Genomic DNA, 23591 nt, shown 5'->3' on the forward strand with positions numbered 1-23591 from the left:
AAAGCCGGGCCCCCTGGAGCGCGGCCATCCGGCGGCTGCAGTGGCGTCGCGGCGCCTCCGGGTGTCGCTGTTGGCCGCCGCCGAGCGGCGCTGGAGCCGCGGCCGCCGCAGCGTCCTGCCCCCGCAGGCTGCTCGCTCGCCCGGCGCCGGCCACAGCGCCAGCGGCCCCGCCAGCACCAGCAGCAGCGGCGGCGGAAAGAGGGGGCGAAAGGCGGCGCTTGTCGGGGAGCAGCGGCGTCCGAGGCGGCCCTTGCGGGCCGGCTGCGCTGCGGCGGGCCGAGCGGGCTGCAGTGAGAGCGAGAGCGGCTGGAAGGGAGGCGGGGCAGCGGCAGGAGTCCGGCAGGAGCGCGGCGAGCTGTGGCCACAGAGAATGGCGGTGAGGCGGCGGCAGAGGCGCGGGCCGGGCGGCGGGCGAGCGCTGCTGGGCGCGGTGCTGCTGTGCGTGTGGTGGCGGGCGGCGGCCGAGCGGGTCCGCTACGCCATCCCCGAGGAGCTGGGCAGAGGCTCGCTGGTGGGGCCGCTGGCGCGGGACCTGGGGCTCAGCGCGGACGAGCTGCCGGCGCGCAAGCTGCAGGTGGCGTCTGCCGGCAAGAAGCAGCTGAAATACTTCTCTGTGAATGAGGAGAACGGGAACCTGTACGTGAACGAGAGGCTGGACCGGGAGGAGATGTGCGGCAAGTCGGCGACCTGCTCCGTCAGCTTCGAGGCTTTGGTGCACAACCCGCTGAATGTTTTCCATGTCGAAGTGGACATCCAGGACGTGAATGACAACACACCGCGCTTTCTGCGAAAAAAAATTCAGCTGGAGATCAACGAGTTTACTTCTCCCGGCGCCCGTTTTTACTTGGGCATGGCAGAGGATCCGGACGTGGGCAGTAACTCGCTGCAGGGCTATGAGCTGGAGGCCAACGGGTATTTCACGGTGGAGGTGAAAGAGAGCCAAGACGGCAGCAAATCCGCGGAGCTGGTGCTGCGCCACTCGCTGGACCGGGAGAGCGAGCCGAACCTGCGGCTGATGCTGACTGCGCTGGACGGCGGCGACCCGCCCCGGACTGGCACCGCCCAGCTCTGGATCAACGTCACCGACGCCAATGACAACCCACCCGTGTTCGCGCAGGACCGGTACCGCGTCAGCCTGCGCGAGGACGCGCCCCCTGGATCCATAGTGCTGAACGTCTCTGCCTCCGATGCTGATGCCGGCACCAACGCCCACATCACCTACGGCTTCGGAGAAATGCCGGCTAAGGTACTCCGAAAGTTCGCGGTGGATGCCCAGAGAGGAACGATAACGCTGCAGGAAGCACTGGACTTCGAGGATACGTGCACATTCAGCCTGACTGTGGAGGCGACCGATGGCGGTGGTTTGGTGGCCCACTGCAAGGTGGAGGTAGAGGTGCTGGACGTGAATGACAATCCTCCAGAGATAACAATTCTGTCCCTCACGAGTCCCGTGCCCGAGGACGCGCCGGCAGGCACCGTGGTGGCACTGCTGAACGTGAATGACCCGGACTCCGGCGAGAACGGTCAGGTGTCGTGCGAGCTGTCGGAGGAGGCGCCGCTGTCAATCGTGGCGTCGCCGGGCGGCTCGTACAAGGTGGTGACGGCGAGCGCGCTGGACCGCGAGCAGGCGGCCGAGCACCGCGTGACGGTGGTGGCCCGGGACCGGGGCAGGCCGGCGCTGCGCAGCAGCGCGGAGCTGGTGCTGGAGGTGTCGGACGTGAACGACAACGCGCCGGTGTTCGAGGAGGCGGCGTACAGCGCGTACGTGGCGGAGAACAACGCGGCGGGCGCGCTGGTGCTGCGCGTGCAGGCGCGGGACGCGGACGCGGGCGCCAACGGGCGCGTGAGCTACTGGCTGGCGGGCGGCAGCGCGGGCGCGGCGGGCGCGGCGCCGCCGGTGTCGGTGGAGGCGCGGAGCGGCGCGCTGTACGCGCAGCGCTCTTTCGACTACGAGCGGTGCCGCGAGTTCGCGGTGGAGGTGCGGGCGCAGGACGGCGGCGCGCCGGCGCGCAGCTCCACGGCCACGGTGCGCGTCTTCGTGCTGGACCGCAACGACAACGCGCCGCGGGTGCTGTGGCCGGCGGCGGGCGCGGGGGCCGCGGCGCCGGGAGAGGCGGCGGCGGCGACTCCTTTTGAGGTGGTTCCGCGTTCGGCCGAGGCCGGCTACCTGGTGGCCAAGGTGGTGGCGGTGGACGCGGACGCGGGGCGCAACGCGTGGCTGTCGTACGAGCTGGTGCAGGCGTCGGAGCCGGCGCTGTTCCGCGTGGGGCTGCACAGCGGCGAGGTGCGCACGGCGCGCGCCGTGTCCGAGCGGGACGCGGCCAAGCAGCGTGTGGTGGCCGTGGTGAAGGACCACGGGCAGCCGGCGCTGTCGGCCACGGCCACGCTGCACGTGGTGCTGGCCGAGAGCTTGCAGGAGGCGCTGCCGGAGCTGAGCGAGCGGGCGGCGGGCGCCGAGGCGCCGGCGGCCGAGCTGCAGTTCTACCTGGTGCTGGCGCTGGCGCTGCTGTCGGCGCTCTTGGTGCTGAGCGTGGCGCTGGCCGTGCTGGCGCGGCTGCGCCGGGCCGGGCCGCCCGCCGTGCTGCGCTGCCTGGGCGCGCAGCGCTTCTCGGTGGCCGGCGCCGCCTTCCCGGCCGACTTCTGCGAGGGCACCTTGCCCTACTCCTACAACCTGTGCGTGGCGGCGCCGGCCCGTGCCGTGCCCGAGGCCGCTTGGCCGCCGCCGCCGCCGGTGCCCATCCTGTCGGCGGAGGAGCTTCTGGGCGGGGATTCCTGCGAGAAGCCGAGCCTCAGCAGCAGCAGCGCCGTCGTGGCAGAGCCGCCTGCCGAATCTGACTTACCGCAGGTTTGTAAGCCCGTATGCTCTTTCTTTCCTAACCTTTAACTCCTAAGAGCGTGCGGCAGTCTGTTCTTGGTCTTTTGGTCAAATTTCTCATTTGGCACTGCCTGTACTGGACTCTGTTTCAATGATTTTTCTATAAGCATTCCGCATATCTTAGGGCCAGCTTTGTGGACGGACACTTGTCTCATCTGCCGGTGGTGAGACTTTGGCTCGATGGATTCGCTCTTACCTTTCAGCCTCTGCTGAGTAAAATCTTTCTGCAGTGGTGATGCTCTGAATTACGTTTTCCTTTCCTTCATTATCCCCTTAGAACAGGCAGGCAGAGACGGCAGGTTTTCTGTCATCTGCTTGTGAGCTTTCGTTGTGGAGACTTGTTGTCTGAAAAGCTGAAAGTTTTTATTGATGAAGGCAAATTTTTAGCGTGTAGAACGAGATTCGCTTAATGACGCTCAATATTTAAAGTTTTTTTTTCTAAACTCTCTTTCCAAATCCGCCCCTGAGTAACAGCTGTAGAAAAAACCCACTTTATTTCCTGCTCTTTTGGTGTTCCGCTCTGAATGGAACGTGCATATCCGTCACTGAGTGTGAAAGCGAGAGGTCTTTCCTTTATAATGCATGCTCCTTTTGTTTTCCGTCCCCTCTTACATTTTTGAAGGAATGTAGCTGCATAAATGCCAGGTTTTCATGAACAGTTGAAATAAGCACGATCCGTGTCCATTCCTACTTTTTCAATGCTCACACGTGTAGGGGAGAATTTCGCCATGCAAGTCGTGTGTTCAAAATGTTTCGGGTTCAGCGTAGCTCTTTTTGTGTATTAAGGTACGTTCAGGCTCACTTGGGAAATTTTATCTAAAAGGCTAGGTTTTCTGAAATATTAGGTGTTACCAAAGTTCCAGGCGGATCTTACATTATACAGTAAGATCTGGTTATTCTACATGATGGGCTCACAAGAACGACGTGGGTGTTTCGCACTTCCTAATCTTTATTTCACGAAGCGAAGTACGGAGACTTTGGTGGCTGCTGAGTGATATTCGGTTAATAAATGGGTATTATATACCGTACTAGAAAGCGAACATACGTGTGTCTCTCTAACGGAAGTTCAGCTGCGTTCAATCCCATGCTTTGCTGGAAGGCGGCTGGAGAAATGCCAGGTTTAATACCGTTGGATTGGACACAGGTTTCGGTGGCGACTGGCCCCTCCCCGCGAGCTGGCCCTGGGCCGGGCGGGCAGCGCCGAGCAGCGCTCGGTGGCTGCAGTGCCGGGAGGAGGCTGCGGGCGCCGCTGTTGACCGAGAGGAGCGAGAGGAAGCTCGGAGCGCTACCGGCAGCCCCGCCCGCTGCGGAGCGGCTCGATCACTTCTCGCTCCCGACCAGGCTCGGCTGCGGGAGGGCGGTCTGCGAGCGTCCCCACAGTGCGGAGCCGTGCTGCAGAGAGGCGGAAAGGCCGGCGACAGCAGCCGGGAGCGGCGAGTAGGAACTTGAGTGGAAAGCGGCGTTTAGGTGCTCCGGCGGAGATGTGCGCGGCGGGGAGGCGCTGGGGCCGGCGGCAGCGAGCTCTGCTCTGGGCCGTCCTGCTGGCGGCGTGGGAGGCGGCGTGGGGGCAGCTGCGCTACTCGGTGCCCGAGGAGATGCCCAAGGGCTCGTTCGTGGGCGACGTGGCCAAGGACCTGGGGCTGCAGCTGCTGCAGTTTCGAGACCAGGGCATCCGGGTTGTCTCGGAAGGTAGGACGCAGTATTTCGCTCTGCATGCGAAGACGGGACATTTAGTGACGGCGGAGAGGATCGACAGGGAGCAGCTGTGCGAGAGTGTGCAGCAATGCGTGCTGCGCTGTGAGCTGATAGTGGAGGGGGAAATGAAGGTTTACGGAATACAGGTGGAAATCACAGACATTAACGACAACGGACCCAGCTTCAAGGAAATTGAGCTAGAAGAGAAAATGAGCGAGATGACTGCTCCGGGGTCGCGGTTTCCCCTGGCCGAGGCTCACGACCCGGACTCGGGCCGGAATTCCCTGCAGAGTTACGAGCTGAGCGGCGACGAGCACTTCTCGCTGGCCGTGCAGGCGGGCCCCGGCGGCGATCAGCGTCCCGAGCTGGTGCTGGCGAAGGCGCTGGACCGGGAGGAGGCGGCGTTTCACGAGCTGGTGCTGAAGGCGAGTGACGGCGGCGATCCGGCCCGGACGGGCACGGCTCGGATCCGAGTGACGGTGCTGGACGCGAACGACAACGCGCCCGTGTTCAGCCAGGCGGAGTACACGGTGCGTGTGCCCGAGGACGTGCCCGTGGGCTCCGTCCTCGTCACCGTCACAGGCACCGATGCCGACGAGGGGCTGTACGGTCATGTGAAATACACGTTAAAGAAAATAACAGAAAGAGCATCGAAGATATTCCATCTGGACTCAGAGACGGGTGCGATCACTCTGTTGCGGAGCCTGGACTTCGAGGAAGGCGGCTCTCATGAACTGGAGGTGCAGGCACGGGACGGCGGAGGCCTTTCCGACACTGCCAAAGTCACGATCATCATCACAGACATAAACGATAATGCACCAGTGATTTCGGTACGGTCAGCGCTGAGTGAGATTTCCGAAGACTCCCCGTCGGGGACGGTGGTCGCCCTGTTTCATGTCCAGGATATGGACTCAGGGTCCAACGGCGAGGTGCGCTGCTCTCTCGATGGTAATGTCCCCTTCCGCCTGCAGAGCTCTCACGGCAGCTACTACAGCGTTGTGACAGCGAGAGAGCTGGACCGAGAGCAGGTGTCGGAGTACAACGTGACGGTGCGGGCGGCCGACGGCGGGTCGCCGGCGCTGCAGAGCAGCGCGGTGCTGGCGCTGCGGGTGCTGGACGTGAACGACAACGCGCCGGTGTTCGCGGAGGAGCGCTACAGCGCGCGGCTGGCGGAGAACAACGCGGCGGGCGCGCTGGTGCTGAGGGTGCGCGCCACGGACGCGGACTGGGGGCAGAACGCGCGCGTGCGCTACCGGCTGTCGGAGGGGCGGGTGCGGGGCGCGCCGCTGTCGTCGTACGTGTCGGTGCAGGCGGAGACGGGCGCGCTGTACGCGCTGCGCTCCTTGGACTACGAGCAGGTGCGCGAGCTGCAGCTGTGGGTGCGTGCGGAGGACGGCGGCGCGCCGGCGCTGAGCAGCAACGTGTCGGTGCGGCTGCAGATCGTGGACGAGAACGACAACGCGCCGCAGGTGCTGTACCCGCCGGCGGCTCCCGCGGCGGGCTCGGGCGGGCCGTGGTCGGGCGTGGAGCTGGCGCCGCGCTGGTCGGAGCCCGGCGCGCTGGTGGCCAAGGTGGTGGCGGTGGACGCGGACGCGGGGCAGAACGCGTGGCTGTCGTACGAGCTGGCCAAGGCCACGGAGCCGGGGCTGTTCCGCGTGGGGCTGCACAGCGGCGAGGTGCGCACGGCGCGCTCCCCGCTGGCCCGCGACGCGGCGCGCCAGAGCCTGGTGGTGGTGGTGAAGGACCACGGGCGGCCGGCGCTGTCGGCCACGGCCACGCTGAGCGTGGTGCTGGCCGAGAGCGTGGCCGAGCTGCTGGCCGAGCTGGGCAGCGCGGCCGAGGCGGCGGCGCCGGCCGAGGCGGCCGGCAGCCTGACGCGCTGGCTGGTGCTGGCCGTGGCCGCCGTGTCGTGCCTCTTCGTGGCCTTCCTGCTGCTGCTGCTGGCGCTGCGCCTGCGCCGCTGGCGCCGCCAGCACCTGCTGCCGCCCGACAGCGGCGCCTTGCGCGGCGTGCCCGTGTCGCACTTCGTGGGCATCGACGGCGTGCGCGCCTTCCTGCAGTCCTACTCGCACGACGTGTCGCTCACGGCCGATTCGCGCAAGAGCCAGCTGCGCTTCTCGGGCGCCAGCTGCTGCGACACCCTCCCGGCCCGCCCGCTGCCCGACGAGCCCACACCGCTGCTCGGGGAGGAGGATGTGGCTGCCGCCCTCCCCGCGGATCCCGCCGCTCCCTCGGTGAGTTGCTGGTGCCAAAGTTTTTGTGAGACGCTTCCTTCCGGTTTTCCCCTGCTCTTTGTCTTGCGTAGGGACGATTTGCAGGGATGGAAAGCAAAGTCCTGAACGTGGGCATTTTTTGTCCTGGTGCTTCTTGCTTCGGGGAGGTGGACGTCTGTTCTGAGTTCAGCCTTAAAGTTGTTGGGCACAGTCGGAGAAGGGGGTTTGCTCTTAGCGTGAGGTGTGTTCTTCAGGTTTCTGTCAAGTTGCATTTAATTTCTTCTTTTTTTTCTTTTTCCTGAGAAATGTAATTTTCCTGAGCATTGCTTATTCTCGACATGAATTTTTAAAACAAATATGGATATTGGTCTAATATCGATATCTGACTATGGCAGAGAAAGACTCTCTAACAGTTTAAAGTCAGAAAGTGTGTTTATTACGACGCCAGGCAGCGTGCGGGATAGCTCCCAAATACACACGCGCCGCTCACAGACGATCACAGGGTCTTTTAATGTACAGGAGTATTGAATTCCCAAAACACAATTGTATATTCATAACTCTGGTATATCCCATTCCTCCCTTCGTGCGGTAATTAGCCAAAAATCTATTAAGCATGCGTAGTTTGTTCTTTGAAATGGGTCGGTGGTCCTTTATATGGGGCGGGGTCTCAAAATGATGAAGTGAGTCTTTTTCGCTTTGACTTTTTTACCTTTTAGTGTTGCGTGACAACTGAATCCTGTTTTCCCAGGTCTATCTTGATTTATCATATCATTGTATTTTTGGAGTCAATTGATTAGTCAGAAACAGAAACCTAAGTTGACAGGCGTCATGATTTATCAGTTCCTTAAATCCGGCTTCTCTTAACCAAGGGGAGTTTATCCATCTTATCTCAACAATATCTAGTTTAACTAAAGCCTTTAATTCTTCAAAATTAATGTCTCAAATGGATGTCTTTCATTACGTGTAAATGGAATTTTCACTGTTTACAGGGTCAGGTGTTTCAGCAACAGCACATTTTCATGAGCAGATTGAAGGTCTTTTGCAACCACACTTTGTGGCCCCGTGTGTATCATCATTTTAAGCTTTAAACATGGAGATTCATGTACCCTCCAAGTTAGCCATGTGCTGAAATAGAGGGAGCAGTTATTGTGATGACTGGGTCCTTACCAGAGCTAGGTATAGCTTATACTCTTGAAGGTATTTTAATTTAGTTAGTAGCGCACATTTCCTTTGAGTATCAGTGATCTGACAGATCGCTGACACTGTTCTCAGACAGTGAGAGGTTGTGTGTGCCCCGTTTCTTCTAAAGAAGACCGACTGTAGATGTAGCTTTCCTGTTGCATAATATTTGGGCAGGGTGAATAATCTCTTTTTGCAGATACAGAGAAGTTTAAAGTTTGCTGCGATTTTTTTTTTTTAATCTAAGTGGTGTAACGATGGTGTAGAAATTCCGTTTGTCCTAGTTGTTATATGTGACCCGCTGTCGTGGTTCCTTGCATTTTTTTCCTTTTTTACTGTACAAAGAAATTACATTGAGGACCTGTGGGCATAGCCCATGTGTGAGCTTCTGTGTGAGACCTTTGTGTATGTTTTACTCCCTAGATACCCTTCTCCTGTACCTACTACTCTTGGGATAATGTGAAATGTCAGGCTATTGAACCTTGCAGAGAAATTCAACTCCCCTTCCTGGTAAATGCACATGGCCTGATAGTGGTGGATATTAAAGATATCCAAGTATGTCGGCAGCTGAGATTTGATTACATGTTTTTGCAAATTAGGAGGGTCAGAGAACCCCGTGCAGGTTGTGCAGGGCTGGAGACAAGAGTCCTGTGGCCTAAATGTGGAGGTCTGTGGAAACAGGAGAGACATTGTTTGCTCTTTTCCCTGTGAAGTGTTCAGCCCTACTTTTGTACAATGTGATTTTTTTTTTCTACCATGGTAAGTTTGCCCTAGAGATCTTACTTCAGCTGTGTGGGGAGCCTTGGGAGCTTCCTCCTGCGTGTTTGCAGATTGTTGTGGTTCTTCAAAGAATGGTTTAGTTAGGCTGTTATGGCAAGTGCCATAGGGGAATTTTGGGCAGAGCCACCTCTGTATTCATTACCTGCTAAGTACCTGAACTGTAACCCAAGTGCTTAACCTTAGTGCCATCATCATCTCATTAACAGTCTATGTTGATCCCCTCCTTTCTGCAGATGTTAACCTCTTTCCTTGCGCGGTTTAACAGAAGTGGGTTTTTAAGCGTTTACTCGAGGAAATTCTCACGCTTGACACGTACTTGGGTTGAGAAGTGAAATATTTATTATCCACGGCGTTGGGAAGTTGCGTGAGGAACTTTTGGTGGCGCCTCTCCACCAAAAGAAGGGATTGAGGAGAGACTTCTTTGGGAGAAGGTATTGTTGGAGACAAGGCATGTCTCTTCTTGATACATGTGTTTATTAATGACCTTCTGAAAAATTTCTAAAGGCTTCTTAATTTTTGATATTGCATAGTTTGGACTCAAAGGGCCGGTTTGTGTCTTCACTGTTTTAGTTTTCTGTGAATGGTAATTCTTGGGCACAGATGGAAACCTTGCATTGAGAGTAGGAGAGTCAGCCATCTTCCAAAAAACTCCATTTGCTGGAGAAAGATGATGTTACCTTTGAATTATACTGTGATGGCTGGATCACAAATTAGGTTACTGATGTCTTTAGCCTTTACAACATTTCAGAATAGTTGAAATAATTGTGATGAGCAGAAAAATCGCTATGCAGGAATTCGCGCTGTGATCCTTGGGATCTGAGAAGTTGTGGGAGCGACTCTTAATAGTGTCTGTCCTCAAAATTTGCTTTCGTGCTGTGTGCTGACAGAGAGAAGTGTGTTTATCCAGTGACAGGGCTAGTCCAGGAGTTTATGTTGTACGGTTTGAGAAGGATACAAGAATTGCGTTAAGTTTAATTTGACTTTATAGTTTGATGAGGCCCTCACTAGTGCTTCCAAGTTCTTTTTCTTTTTTCATGGTTCAAGGAAATGACTGAGACTGGGTGTTACGTTGTAGGTTCTGTATACTTGGTAAAAGACAGTTCCCTTTGTTGTGCAGCTACTACAAGTGACAGAAGAGGAAATATGAATTTATACATTGTGGTGGTTTCAGGAGAGTTGTCTAAATACCCAGACCAAGTTGGATGTGCCTGGAGACTCAGATTGCTGTTCGAACAGGCTGGGAGACTGACTTTGATTGAGGAAACTGGTGTGCCAAAGGGGTTTTGTTGGAAAATAGTTTAGATTTAATCTCTAGGGTCTAGGCCTGTGCCATTTTTTTCCGTGATGCCTTTGCTGAAAGTAAATGACAGTCACCCAGCAGTAATAAATCATGTTGTTCAGATAGAATGGTTTATAATTGCACTGCGAAACACCTTTTATTTGGTTCTATGAGAGACTCAGAAATGGCTTTTCAGTTTTTCACTGTAAGGATCTAAAGTATGGAGACACAAAAGAAAAAATTTAATTATTCAGAAAAAAGTAATAAGTGTTATTCAAGTATTGAGCTCTAAACTTTGCCTTAGGCTGGTCTCTTTCTCAGCTTAATTTGACCCATGTAAGGGAAGCAATAGAATTAAAGATACATGACGGAGACCTGAAAGGCTCCCCAAGTTATCCCCTTCGAGAATGTCATTCCTTCTTCCTATAGTTGTACTACGAGGTTTTGTTTTGTTGGTTTTGTTGTTTGTTTGGTTTTTTGTTGTTGTTGTGTTTTTTGTTTGTTTGGTTTTTTAATGAGCAGCAGAGTTCCTTTCCGTATTGCTCTGCCACGAAAACTCGCATCTGAGGGTTCACTGGGATTAAAGGACATGAACAGAAAGCGCCCGAAGGCGCACCTCATTTAGTAATTCCTTGGAGTCACATCGAGCCTTCGCAGTGCTTCTCCGCTCGCTGTGTGCGATGGAGGAGAGACCCCGCTGGCGGCGCAGCCCCGAGCCCCGCCCAAAGCCGGGCCCCCTGGAGCGCGGCCATCCGGCGGCTGCAGTGGCGTCGCGGCGCCTCCGGGTGTCGCTGTTGGCCGCCGCCGAGCGGCGCTGGAGCCGCGGCCGCCGCAGCGTCCTGCCCCCGCAGGCTGCTCGCTCGCCCGGCGCCGGCCACAGCGCCAGCGGCCCCGCCAGCGCCAGCAGCAGCGGCGGCGGAAAGAGGGGGCGAAAGGCGGCGCTTGTCGGGGAGCAGCGGCGTCCGAGGCGGCCCTTGCGGGCCGGCTGCGCTGCGGCGGCCCGAGCGGGCTGTAGTGAGAGCGAGAGCGGCTGGAAGGGAGGCGGGGCAGCGGCAGGAGTCCGGCAGGAGCGCGGCGAGCTGTGGCCACAGAGAATGGCGGTGAGGCGGCGGCAGAGGCGCGGGCCGGGCGGCGGGCGAGCGCTGCTGGGCGCGGTGCTGCTGTGCGTGTGGTGGCGGGCGGCGGCCGAGCGGGTCCGCTACGCCATCCCCGAGGAGCTGGGCAGAGGCTCGCTGGTGGGGCCGCTGGCGCGGGACCTGGGGCTCAGCGCGGACGAGCTGCCGGCGCGCAAGCTGCAGGTGGCGTCTGCCGGCAAGAAGCAGCTGAAATATTTCACTGTGAATGAGGAGAACGGGAACCTGTACGTAAACGAGAGGCTGGACCGGGAGGAGATGTGCGGCGAGTCGGCGACCTGCTCCGTCAGCTTGGAGGCGCTGGTGCACAACCCGCTGAACTTTTTCCGCGTCGAGGTGGCCATCGAGGACGTGAATGACAACTCCCCGGTCTTCAGCAAGGCTGTTCTGGAACTGGAGATCGGTGAATGGACGCTTCCCGGTGCTCGTTTTCCCCTGGAGATGGCCCGGGATACGGACGTAGGAAGTAACTCGTTGCTGACTTACCAGCTCGCCAGCAACCCGTCTTTCTCTCTGGCCTTAAAGGATAGCACTGACGGAAGCAAGCAGCCAGAATTAGTCCTGGACAGTGCGCTGGACCGGGAGAAGCAGAGCTCCTTTGAGCTGGTGCTGACAGCGGTGGATGGCGGGGACCCCGCGAGGTCCGGGACTGTCCAGATTCGCATCAACGTGACAGACGCCAATGACAACCCGCCCGTGTTCAGCAAAAGCGTCTACGAAGCGCGAGTGGCGGAGAATCTGCCAGCGGGGTCTCTGGTGCTGCTGGTGAAGGCGACGGATGCGGACGCGGGCTCCAACGGGCAGGTCTCCTACTCCTTCAGCAACGTTCCAGGCGCCATTACCTCGTTGTTCTCTGTGGACAGTGAGAGTGGGGAACTAAGGACGTCGGGTTCCCTCGATTTCGAGGAGAAAAGTAAATACATCTTCGGCCTTGAGGCGAGAGACGGCGGGGGTTTGGTCTCACACTGCAAGGTGCAGATAGAAATCACTGACGAGAATGACAACGCCCCCGAGATCACCATTTTGTCACTGTCGACTCCCGTGCCCGAGGACGCGCCAGTCGGCACCGTGGTGGCCCTGCTGAACGTGAATGACCCGGACTCCGGTGAGAACGGTCAGGTGTCGTGCGAGCTGTCGGGCGAGGCGCCGCTGTCGATCGTGGCGTCGCCGGGTGGCTCGTACAAGGTGGTGACGGCGAGCGCGCTGGACCGCGAGCAGGCGGCCGAGCACCGCGTGACGGTGGTGGCCCGGGACCGGGGCAGGCCGGCGCTGCGCAGCAGCGCGGAGCTGGTGCTGGAGGTGTCGGACGTGAACGACAACGCGCCGGTGTTCGAGGAGGCGGCGTACAGCGCGTACGTGGCGGAGAACAACGCGGCGGGCGCGCTGGTGCTGCGCGTGCAGGCGCGGGACGCGGACGCGGGCGCCAACGGGCGCGTGAGCTACTGGCTGGCGGGCGGCAGCGCGGGCGCGGCGGGCGCGGCGCCGCCGGTGTCGGTGGAGGCGCGGAGCGGCGCGCTGTACGCGCAGCGCTCTTTCGACTACGAGCGGTGCCGCGAGTTCGCGGTGGAGGTGCGGGCGCAGGACGGCGGCGCGCCGGCGCGCAGCTCCACGGCCACGGTGCGCGTCTTCGTGCTGGACCGCAACGACAACGCGCCGCGGGTGCTGTGGCCGGCGGCGGGCGCGGGGGCCGCGGCGCCGGGAGAGGCGGCGGCGGCGACTCCTTTCGAGGTGGTTCCGCGTTCGGCCGAGGCCGGCTACCTGGTGGCCAAGGTGGTGGCGGTGGACGCGGACGCGGGGCGCAACGCGTGGCTGTCGTACGAGCTGGTGCAGGCGTCGGAGCCGGCGCTGTTCCGCGTGGGGCTGCACAGCGGCGAGGTGCGCACGGCGCGCGCCGTGTCCGAGCGGGACGCGGCCAAGCAGCGTGTGGTGGCCGTGGTGAAGGACCACGGGCAGCCGGCGCTGTCGGCCACGGCCACGCTGCACGTGGTGCTGGCCGAGAGCTTGCAGGAGGCGCTGCCGGAGCTGAGCGAGCGGGCGGCGGGCGCCGAGGCGCCGGCGGCCGAGCTGCAGTTCTACCTGGTGCTGGCGCTGGCGCTGCTGTCGGCGCTCTTGGTGCTGAGCGTGGCGCTGGTCGTGCTGGCGCGGCTGCGCCGGGCCGGGCCGCCCGCCGTGCTGCGCTGCCTGGGCGCGCAGCGCTTCTCGGTGGCCGGCGCCGCCTTCCCGGCCGACTTCTGCGAGGGCACCTTGCCCTACTCCTACAACCTGTGCGTGGCGGCGCCGGCCCGCGCCGTGCCCGAGGCCGCTTGGCCGCCGCCGCCGCCGGTGCCCATCCTGTCGGCGGAGGAGCTTCTGGGCGGGGATTCCTGCGAGAAGCCGAGCCTGAGCAGCGGCGCCGTCGCGGGAGAGCCGCCTGTCGGCCGGGACGCAGCTCAGGTCTGTAAAGCGAAATCCTTTCTTCTGCGCCTTTAAATAACAGTGTGCTTGTGAAAGCAGGCTCTTGTGGGTTTTATTATTCGCTGAGCATTTTAGTGGTTATCGTTTTCTCCATGACGCCGTGAAATAATCCTTTCTCGTGTTTATTTCTGCGTCAAGTGTTGCTAACTGGCCGTTGCTGCCTCATCAGCTCTAAGATTGGTAGTCTCAGTGGGAGGTTCTTATCGTACAGTAGTTTTGAAGCACATTTGATAATCACACATTCTGGTTCAGCTGAAAGATGATATTTAGGAAAATTGTGTTTTCTTAGATGTTACTTGTTATTAGCGAAGGAGGCGGATGTTTATTGTGTAGAATGAGATGTACATGGTGGGCTTGGTGTGCAGAGTTTTCCTTCCCCATAGGTTTTTTTTTTTTCCCGAAAGTGTGTATTTGAACCTTCTGTTAGATGTACAAACCTCCTTCTTTTGAGGGAAGGCTGCTGTAGGAATACTTAAACTACTCAGTCGGGTTAATTTAAGATTAAAAAAACCCACCTTTTTGTGGGAGTACTAAGTCATCAGAGTGAGCATTGTCATGCCTATATTGAGTAGAATTGTAATGAAAAATTGCGAAGTCATGATTGGAGAATGGGGAGTCATGCAGACTTACTCAGAGTAGTGTCTGATGTGCGGGTGCAAAACAGCAACGACCGCCCCAGCAGTGCAGGATTCGGTGACCATTGTGTCCATGAGTAGTTTTCCTATTCTGTAATACTGTTTCGATCCGCTGAAAGGCTGTTCTTCAAGCACGACATCTGCAAAAACTGGAATTGGGTTTGGAATTTGGAAAAAATTGGAATTGGTAGAGGAATTTGCGCTTTCGGAAATATGCAGTTAAAACTCGTGATACCCCATACGACATATTCGGATACAGTTACATCCATGTAATACGATCATGATAAAGACATCTTTCCAGGCGGTAGAAATAGCATAATCACAGGAGGCGTGTTACTTCTGTCCGGCCGTCATCGGTGGAGGATGAAACCAGAGATCAGCTGGGCAAAAGCCGAAGCAAGCGGTTCGCGCTGGACGAAAAGCGTCGGTTTTTTTAGCGGTTTTGTCCCTCCCGCGAGCTGCCGGCGGGCCGGACGGGCAGCGCTGCGCAGCGCTCGGTGGCTGCAGTGCCGGGAGGAGGCTGCGGGCGCCGCTGTTGACCGAGAGGAGCGAGAGGAAGCTCGGAGCAGTGTAGTCAGCTCCGCCCGCTGAGGATCGGCTCTCGGCGGCCGGGAGATCTGCGAGAGTCCCCGCGGTGCGGAGCCGCTCAGTAGCAAGACTGAGGAGGCGGTGGCTGAAATACCTTGCAGAATCTGAGAGCAGAGTCGGAGCAGGAGCTGCCTGGGTTGGCGGCGAGGAGCTGCAGGCGGAGGGGCGGTGCTGCGGCGGAGATGTACACGGCGGGGAGGCGCTGGGGCCGGCGGCAGCGAGCTCTGCTCTGGGCCGTCCTGCTGGCGGCGTGGGAGGCGGCGTGGGGGCAGCTGCGCTACTCGGTGCCCGAGGAGATGCCCAAGGGCGCGTTCGTGGGCGACGTGGCCAAGGACCTGGGGCTGCAGCTGCCGGCGATCAGCGATCGCGGCGTCCGAGTGGTCTCGGAAGGTAGGACGCAGTATTTCACCCTGCATGCGAAGACGGGACATTTAGTGACGGTGGAGAGGATCGACAGGGAGCAGCTGTGCCGGCTGGTGGAGAAATGCGTGCTGCGTTGTGAGCTGATAGTGCAGGGTGAGATGCAGGTTTACCGAATAGAAGTGGAAATCACGGACATTAATGACAACGCTCCCAGCTTCAAGGAAGCGGATCTGGAAGAGAGAATAAGCGAAACGACAGCCCCGGGGTCGCGGTTTCCCCTGCCAGACGCACATGATCCTGATTCGGGCCAGAATTCCCTGCAGAGCTACGAGCTGAGCGGCGACGAGCACTTCTCGCTGGCCGTGCAGGCGGGCCCCGGCGGCGATCAGCGTCCCGAGCTGGTGCTGGCGAAGGCGCTGGACCGGGAGGAGGCGGCGTGTCACGAGCTGGTGCTGAGGGCGAGTGACGGCGGCGATCCGGCCCGGACGGGCACGGCTCGGATCCGAGTGACCGTGGTGGACGCGAACGACAACGCGCCCGTGTTCAGCCTGGCGGAGTACACGGTGCGTGTGCCCGAGGACGTGCCCGTGGGCTCCGTCCTCGTCACCGTCACGGCCACGGACGAGGACGAGGGGCTGTACGGGAATCTGAAATACTCGTTGAAAAAAGTGTCGGACATGGCATCAGATATCTTCCATCTGGACTCAGAGACGGGTGCGATCACTCTGTTGCGAAGCCTGGACTTCGAGGAAGGCGGTTCTCATGAACTGGAGGTGCAGGCACGGGACGGCGGAGGCCTTTTCGACACTGCCAAAGTCGCGATCACCGTCACAGACAAAAACGATAACGCGCCAGTGATTTCGGTGAGGTCGCAACTAAGTGATATTTCTGAGGACGCCCCGTCTGGGACTGTTGTGGCACTTTTGCATGTACATGATCGGGACTCAGGGGTGAATGGCGAGGTGCGCTGCTCGCTCGAAGGAGACATGCCGTTCCGCCTGGAGAAGTCCTTTGATGATTACTATCGCGTGGTGACAGCGAGAGAGCTGGACCGAGAGCAGGTGTCGGAGTACAACGTGACGGTGCGGGCGGCCGACGGCGGGTCGCCGGCGCTGCAGAGCAGCGCGGTGCTGGCGCTGCGGGTGCTGGACGTGAACGACAACGCGCCGGTGTTCGCGGAGGAGCGCTACAGCGCGCGGCTGGCGGAGAACAACGCGGCGGGCGCGCTGGTGCTGAGGGTGCGCGCCACGGACGCGGACTGGGGGCAGAACGCGCGCGTGCGCTACCGGCTGTCGGAGGGGCGGGTGCGGGGCGCGCCGCTGTCGTCGTACGTGTCGGTGCAGGCGGAGACGGGCGCGCTGTACGCGCTGCGCTCCTTGGACTACGAGCAGGTGCGCGAGCTGCAGCTGTGGGTGCGTGCGGAGGACGGCGGCGCGCCGGCGCTGAGCAGCAACGTGTCGGTGCGGCTGCAGATCGTGGACGAGAACGACAACGCGCCGCAGGTGCTGTACCCGCCGGCGGCTCCCGCGGCGGGCTCGGGCGGGCCGTGGTCGGGCGTGGAGCTGGCGCCGCGCTGGTCGGAGCCCGGCGCGCTGGTGGCCAAGGTGGTGGCGGTGGACGCGGACGCGGGGCAGAACGCGTGGCTGTCGTACGAGCTGGCCAAGGCCACGGAGCCGGGGCTGTTCCGCGTGGGGCTGCACAGCGGCGAGGTGCGCACGGCGCGCTCCCCGCTGGCCCGCGACGCGGCGCGCCAGAGCCTGGTGGTGGTGGTGAAGGACCACGGGCGGCCGGCGCTGTCGGCCACGGCCACGCTGAGCGTGGTGCTGGCCGAGAGCGTGGCCGAGCTGCTGGCCGAGCTGGGCAGCGCGGCCGAGGCGGCGGCGCCGGCCGAGGCGGCCGGCAGCCTGACGCGCTGGCTGGTGCTGGCCGTGGCCGCCGTGTCGTGCCTCTTCGTGGCCTTCCTGCTGCTGCTGCTGGCGCTGCGCCTGCGCCGCTGGCGCCGCCAGCACCTGCTGCCGCCCGACAGCGGCGCCCTGCGCGGCGTGCCCGTGTCGCACTTCGTGGGCATCGACGGCGTGCGCGCCTTCCTGCAGTCCTACTCGCACGACGTGTCGCTCACGGCCGACTCGCGCAAGAGCCAGCTGCGCTTCTCGGGCGCCAGCTGCTGCGACACCCTCCCGGCCCGCCCGCTGCCCGACGAGCCCGCGCCGCTGCTCGGGGAGGAGGATGTGGCCGCCGCCCTCCCCGCGGATCCCGCCGCTCCCTCGGTGAGTTCCTTGCGCCGGATTGTGTCCATGACGCTTCCTTCTGCTTCCCTGTCCTTTTACCCCATGATCTCTGTTCTGGTTAGGGGAATATTCTGACAAGTAAGGCAAAGCCTCGGGGAGTGATCTGCTGGTGCTTCTTGTTTCCTCGGAGGTGGACGTGGGAGTCGGATCTCAGTCTTATTCTTGGCGGGCCTTTCAGGAGAATTCAGGCTCTTCTCTGCACGAGATTCGGTGTTTGAGTCCTTTGTTGTTTTCAGTCCGCGTTGTTTAATTCTGTTTGTCTAGCCAGTATTAGCACTTCTGATCGGCTGTATTGCATTGTAAAAAAGTGTAAGTTTGCGTTGTTCGTAGGGTCAGCTGTGTTCTCCACAGCACGTGTTCTGTATTTGGGTGACATAGAAAACAGTCCTGTTCCGGTCTAGACATTTCAAGTTCGCGATAATATTTTTATTTTGGACGCAATCTTACCGCCTTTTATTTTTTTTCCCCTCGCATCTTTATTTGCTCATCGGGATAGTACCCCCTGGTCTAACATTTATTATTATTTTTATCGTTTAAAACAGAGTATGAAGTACACCGTAGTATGGATTTTTAATAGCAGGACTTTTCGCAAGTCTGTCTTTGGTATACTCAATGATCACTCTTCCCGTATTCCTTTTCTTTAAATAGTATTTAGGATAAATTGAAGCCATTTTTTTGAAATTGAACGTGGACCCGTGTTTGCCTGCCTTGTTTTGGGTTTGTTACATTTCTTACTCTTGCAGGGGTCTTATTGAGTCTTCCTCATCCAGTAGTTGCAGCAGTGCCAAAACAGTGTAGCATTCTGTGTTTTCTGGGAGACCATTCCCAGGCATTCTTCCAGTTTGTTTGCAGGAATTTATTTGGTTGAGTGAAAAGTGAGCTTCACACTCGGGAGCGAGTAGAGATGGTAGAAGAGTAGCGTAACTGCTTGTTGCTCATGTAGTTAAATCTAAAATGTATACGTTAGCACTTGTTTGTCACCTTGGGGTGCGTCATCGCTGTACTCCTGCGAAGACGGAGGTGAAGAAGTTGATGCTCCCACACAGATTGTTTAGATTAGAGAGTCAATATATCTCTTTTTATGCCTTCCAGCTATGGTGGATATCTTGAAATTAGAGCATATTTTCGAGGTTTCTGCTGAGATGCGTTACAGGCAGCCCGGCCCTGCAAGGAATGTTGAGATAAAATTGTGTGAAAGGTTATTTGTGCTTTTTACGTGGCCTTAAATCTTGTTTTGTATCGTTCTCTCTCGTGTAGCCATGCTCGATCTTTCCATGCCGGGTGTTTAAAATAGATGCTATGTAGGGGAAGAGTGTTTGGTACACTCTTAATGCATTACTGGTTAGAAAGGTTGTTTTTATTTTCTGTGCTCCTTAGCAGTCGGTGAGCACAATCCAGAGTTACTGCACCTGGAGTGATTTTGTGAGAATGACCTGATTGTCCAGAGAAGCCTCTTGCGCCAAACAAAAGCTGATTTCCGAAGGATTGTTGCTGTTCTATGGGCATATTTTGTCTCTTTTACTTTTCCCCATTGTGCCTTTATCAGAGAGATGTAAATACAGGTGATGCTGTAGCCGAGGGTGCAGCGACAGTAGGTCCTAATGTGCCTAAAGTGCATTTGCCAATGTTCATTTCTTGATCAGAGTGTTGCTCACAGGTTTGGACTCTTAGACGTACACAGGTATTTTCATGGTGAACTGTTTATTGGTTGAAGGTTTCCCCAAAAGTCAGTTGTCAGGTTTTGTATTTATCACAGTTGTCGTGCAACACAGAGTTTTCAATCAACGTTAATTATTTGAAAGCTTGAAAGCAGTGTCTAATTTATGTCATACAACAAAGGGTGAGGAAGGGTGAGATTCTACTTAAATGCTTTCTCAGTATTCTCTCTCTGAAGTCAGAGTGTGGCTGCTTCTTGTTGTGGAGGAAGAGTCTGTTCTCACAGCAATGCTGAGGCCGAGAAATCGTTCCTAATAACTGATACAGCAGCAGAAGCTTGTGAGATAAAGACTGAGTCTTGTCGTTTCTATCTTTGTTTCTTTGGAGACAGTGTCAAGACTGACATGACCAGGAACCGAGTTATCATCAGAACCCTGTCAATGAGGACAGTAATAATTCATGGAGTTATTTCTAGAGCAATAGGAGCGTTGGAAAAACTGTCTGTTCCTGTAATTTCCCAAAACCTGGTTTGTGTAGTGCTTGGAATAGTTCAGCTGATCATTAATGTGCCCTGCTCTCTACAAGGTCAAACAAGACCTGTTGGTTTGTGGAGAGCATTGTATTTCGTGATTTCCTGTGGTTGTTGCAGAGAGGTGGTGTCAGTACGAACAGGCACCGAGGTGGATGAAGTATTTTTTCATAAGCATTGCTCTCAAGGGTGTTTTATCATTTCTGTTTTCAGACCATGCCACGCTGGGAGCGTTCAGTGTTTTACCGTGACAAAGCACTTGACATTTGAGCCGCGGTAAACTGCCTTCTCTTCTCTTGTTTTGCCCTTCTAAGATTCTTTTGTGAGGTTTTTTTTTTGTTTTGTTTTGTTTGTTTTTGTTTTCTTTTCTTTTTTTGGTCGTGTTTTTATCTTGAAGTCTCTGTCCCGGGAAAGGTAGCTGACCTGTCATGTGGGCCTCGAGCATCACCACAGAGGAGTAATAACCCTCCTTTTTTACAATTCTCAGCGTAAAAAATTCAGCACGCCGGTAACTGGAGTATGGGAGCATGGATACCTTTTTCTGTCTGCCCACGTTCTTAGATCTACTTACTTACACGGTTCACTGAAAAGGCCATTTGAAGAAATGCTTTAACAGGTCATTCTTCCCAGTTCTAAGACAAGATGTTTTGGTAATCTCCATGATTTGTAAAACATGTAAGGATGTTGGAAACATGTAAGGGTAATGTTGTTCTAGAGAATAAGATTTGCCATTTCCCCCTAGTCACAGTTACTGTGAGAGGAATACAAAATAAAAGGAATATAAGCAAGAATCTCCAGAAAGAAAATGTTGCTTCCGGTGCTGCTCTTCTACAAAGGCTTCTATTCCCAAGTATTTTGTAGACGTTGCTTCACAGATATGGTAGAAAAAAAATAAAAAAGGGAAATAGAGAGCCCACAGCAATAATAGAATAGATAGGAATCTGCAGGGTATTTGATGCACAGTGTACCTGCTTATACTTACCTGTACTCACCTGCGCTCCCTTGTGTGACGTCTGCGTGATCCTCCAGTACTCCTCAACACGTTCCCCAGCCAGACTCTGAATTTTGGCTTCTGAAAAGGGCTCCTCCAGTCCCCTTTCCGCGGCAATGAAAAAACTCGCCAAACTGAACTCTGACTCGCGCTTTTCGGTAGCTGATGGAGATGAGCAGCCAACGCTGCGGCCAGGGGCGAGACCCCCTCGGCGCGGCCATCCGGCGGCTGCAGTGGCGCCGCGGCGCCTCCGGGTGTCGCTGTTGGCCGCGGCCGCCGCAGCGTCCTGCCCCCGCAGGCTGCTCGCTCGCCCGGCGCCGGCCACAGCGCCAGCGGCCCCGCAGGCAGCGGCGACAGGCGGCGCGCCGACCTCGCTGCCTTTCAGGTAGCTTTCTGTCAGGCGAGAGCGGCTGGAAGGGAGGCAGGGCAGCGGCAGGAGTCCGGCAGGAGCGCGGCGAGCTGTGGCCACAGAGAATGGCGGTGAGGCGGCGGCAGAGGCGCGGGCCGGGCGGCGGGCGAGCGCTGCTGGGCGCGGTGCTGCTGTGCGTGTGGTGGCGGGCGGCGGCCGAGCGGGTCCGCTACGCCATCCCCGAGGAGCTGGGCAGAGGCTCGCTGGTGGGGCCGCTGGCGCGGGACCTGGGGCTCAGCGCGGACGAGCTGCCGGCGCGCAAGCTGCAGGTGGCGTCTGCCGGCAAGAAGCAGCTGAAATATTTCACTGTGAATGAGGAGAACGGGAACCTGTACGTGAACGAGAGGCTGGACCGGGAGGAGATGTGCGGCGAGTCGGCGACCTGCTCCGTCAGCTTCGAGGCGCTGGTGCAGAATCCATTCAATGTCTTCCACACCCAGGTGGACATCCAGGACGTGAATGACAACGCGCCGCGCTTTCTTAAGGATAACATCCACTTTGAAATCATTGAATCCACACCTCCTGGCGCCCGATTTCCCGTGGGTGTGGCCGAGGACGCGGACGTGGGCAGTAACTCGCTGCAGGGCTATGAGCTGGAGGCCAACGGATACTTCGCGGTGGAGGTGAAGGACAGTCAGGACGGCAGCAAATTCGCAGAGCTGGTTCTGCGCCGCTCGCTGGACCGAGAGAGCGAGAATAGTCTGCGTCTGCTGCTGACTGCGCTGGATGGCGGAGACCCGCCCCGGACTGGCACCGCCCAGCTCTGGATCAACGTCACCGACGCCAATGACAACCCACCCGTGTTCGCGCAGGACCGGTACCGCGTCAGCCTGCGCGAGGACGTGCCTCCCGGAGGGATAGTGCTGAACGTCTCTGCCTCTGATGCTGATGCCGGCACCAACGCCCACATCACCTACGGCTTCGGGAAAATGCCGGCTAAAGTGCTTCAGAAGTTCAGGGTGGATGCCGAGAGCGGGACAATCATGCTGCAGGAGGCACTGGACTTCGAGGACACGCGAGGCTACACGCTCCTTGTGGAGGCGAGGGACGGTGGCGGTTTGGTGGCACACTGCAAGGTGCAGGTGGAGGTGCTGGACGTGAATGACAATCCTCCAGAGATCACGGTTCTCTCGGTGTCGAACCCGCTGCCCGAGGACGCGTCAGTAGGGGCGGTGGTGGCTCTCCTCTATGTGAACGATCCGGACTCGGGCGAGAACGGTCAGGTGTCGTGCGAGCTGTCGGGGGAGGCGCCGCTGTCGATCGTGGCGTCGCCGGGCGGCTCGTACAAGGTGGTGACGGCGAGCGCGCTGGACCGCGAGCAGGCGGCCGAGCACCGCGTGACGGTGGTGGCCCGGGACCGGGGCAGGCCGGCGCTGCGCAGCAGCGCGGAGCTGGTGCTGGAGGTGTCGGACGTGAACGACAACGCGCCGGTGTTCGAGGAGGCGGCGTACAGCGCGTACGTGGCGGAGAACAACGCGGCGGGCGCGCTGGTGCTGCGCGTGCAGGCGCGGGACGCGGACGCGGGCGCCAACGGGCGCGTGAGCTACTGGCTGGCGGGCGGCAGCGCGGGCGCGGCGGGCGCGGCGCCGCCGGTGTCGGTGGAGGCGCGGAGCGGCGCGCTGTACGCGCAGCGCTCTTTCGACTACGAGCGGTGCCGCGAGTTCGCGGTGGAGGTGCGGGCGCAGGACGGCGGCGCGCCGGCGCGCAGCTCCACGGCCACGGTGCGCGTCTTCGTGCTGGACCGCAACGACAACGCGCCGCGGGTGCTGTGGCCGGCGGCGGGCGCGGGGGCCGCGGCGCCGGGAGAGGCGGCGGCGGCGACTCCTTTCGAGGTGGTTCCGCGTTCGGCCGAGGCCGGCTACCTGGTGGCCAAGGTGGTGGCGGTGGACGCGGACGCGGGGCGCAACGCGTGGCTGTCGTACGAGCTGGTGCAGGCGTCGGAGCCGGCGCTGTTCCGCGTGGGGCTGCACAGCGGCGAGGTGCGCACGGCGCGCGCCGTGTCCGAGCGGGACGCGGCCAAGCAGCGTGTGGTGGCCGTGGTGAAGGACCACGGGCAGCCGGCGCTGTCGGCCACGGCCACGCTGCACGTGGTGCTGGCCGAGAGCTTGCAGGAGGCGCTGCCGGAGCTGAGCGACAGAGACGCCGTGTCTGACTTGGCTTCTGATCTGAACCTCATTCTTGTTGTGTCGCTCGCCGTCGTATCTTTACTATTCGTTTCCGTGGTAATTTTTGTTTTTTTCTCTAAATGTCGACAGTCGGGGAGCCCTCCCATTTTTATAACTTCTGATAAGGAACTGTATTCCACCTTGGGCTCAAAAGCACCCTATAACTACTGCAGTAACACGCTGCCCTTGCCCTATTCCTACGAGGTGTGTTTAGCCTCCGAGTCGGGGCAGAAGGACTTCACTTTCCTGAGACCAGGGGCGGCAGCCTTGCCTGCCCATCTCCTATCCGCTGATCCCGGCTCAGGCCCTCATTCCAGGAAGGACCTTCCTAGCCCCGAGAGCTCGGCACAGGTGAGCTT

General features: G+C 58.6%; 3 protein-coding genes across 3 annotated transcripts in view; all 3 read left to right on the top strand.

Annotated features, from left to right (window-relative positions):
- The window catches only part of LOC136297530 (uncharacterized), a 156826-nt gene that overhangs the window by 93281 nt on the left and 39954 nt on the right, over positions 1-23591 (top strand). The window lies entirely within an intron of this gene.
- On the top strand, positions 72-4131 carry LOC136297496 (protocadherin gamma-B5-like). The gene is made up of 2 exons (XM_066197439.1): positions 72-2841; positions 4020-4131. The coding sequence occupies exons 1-2, from the start codon at positions 371-373 to the stop codon at positions 4129-4131; spliced, it is 2583 nt and encodes an 860-aa protein (XP_066053536.1). The 5' UTR covers positions 72-370.
- Positions 4246-7516, top strand: LOC136297497 (protocadherin gamma-A2-like). Its single transcript, XM_066197440.1, has 3 exons — positions 4246-6804; positions 6876-6993; positions 7500-7516. Exons 1-3 carry the CDS (start codon positions 4357-4359, stop codon positions 7514-7516), a joined length of 2583 nt encoding a protein of 860 aa, XP_066053537.1. The 5' UTR covers positions 4246-4356.

The sequence above is a fragment of the Chamaea fasciata genome, unplaced genomic scaffold (genome assembly GCF_029207755.1).
Source record: "Chamaea fasciata isolate MVZ Bird 193981 ecotype frontalis unplaced genomic scaffold, bChaFas1.0.hap1 SCAF_15, whole genome shotgun sequence".
Taxonomy (NCBI): Eukaryota; Metazoa; Chordata; class Aves; order Passeriformes; family Sylviidae; genus Chamaea; species Chamaea fasciata.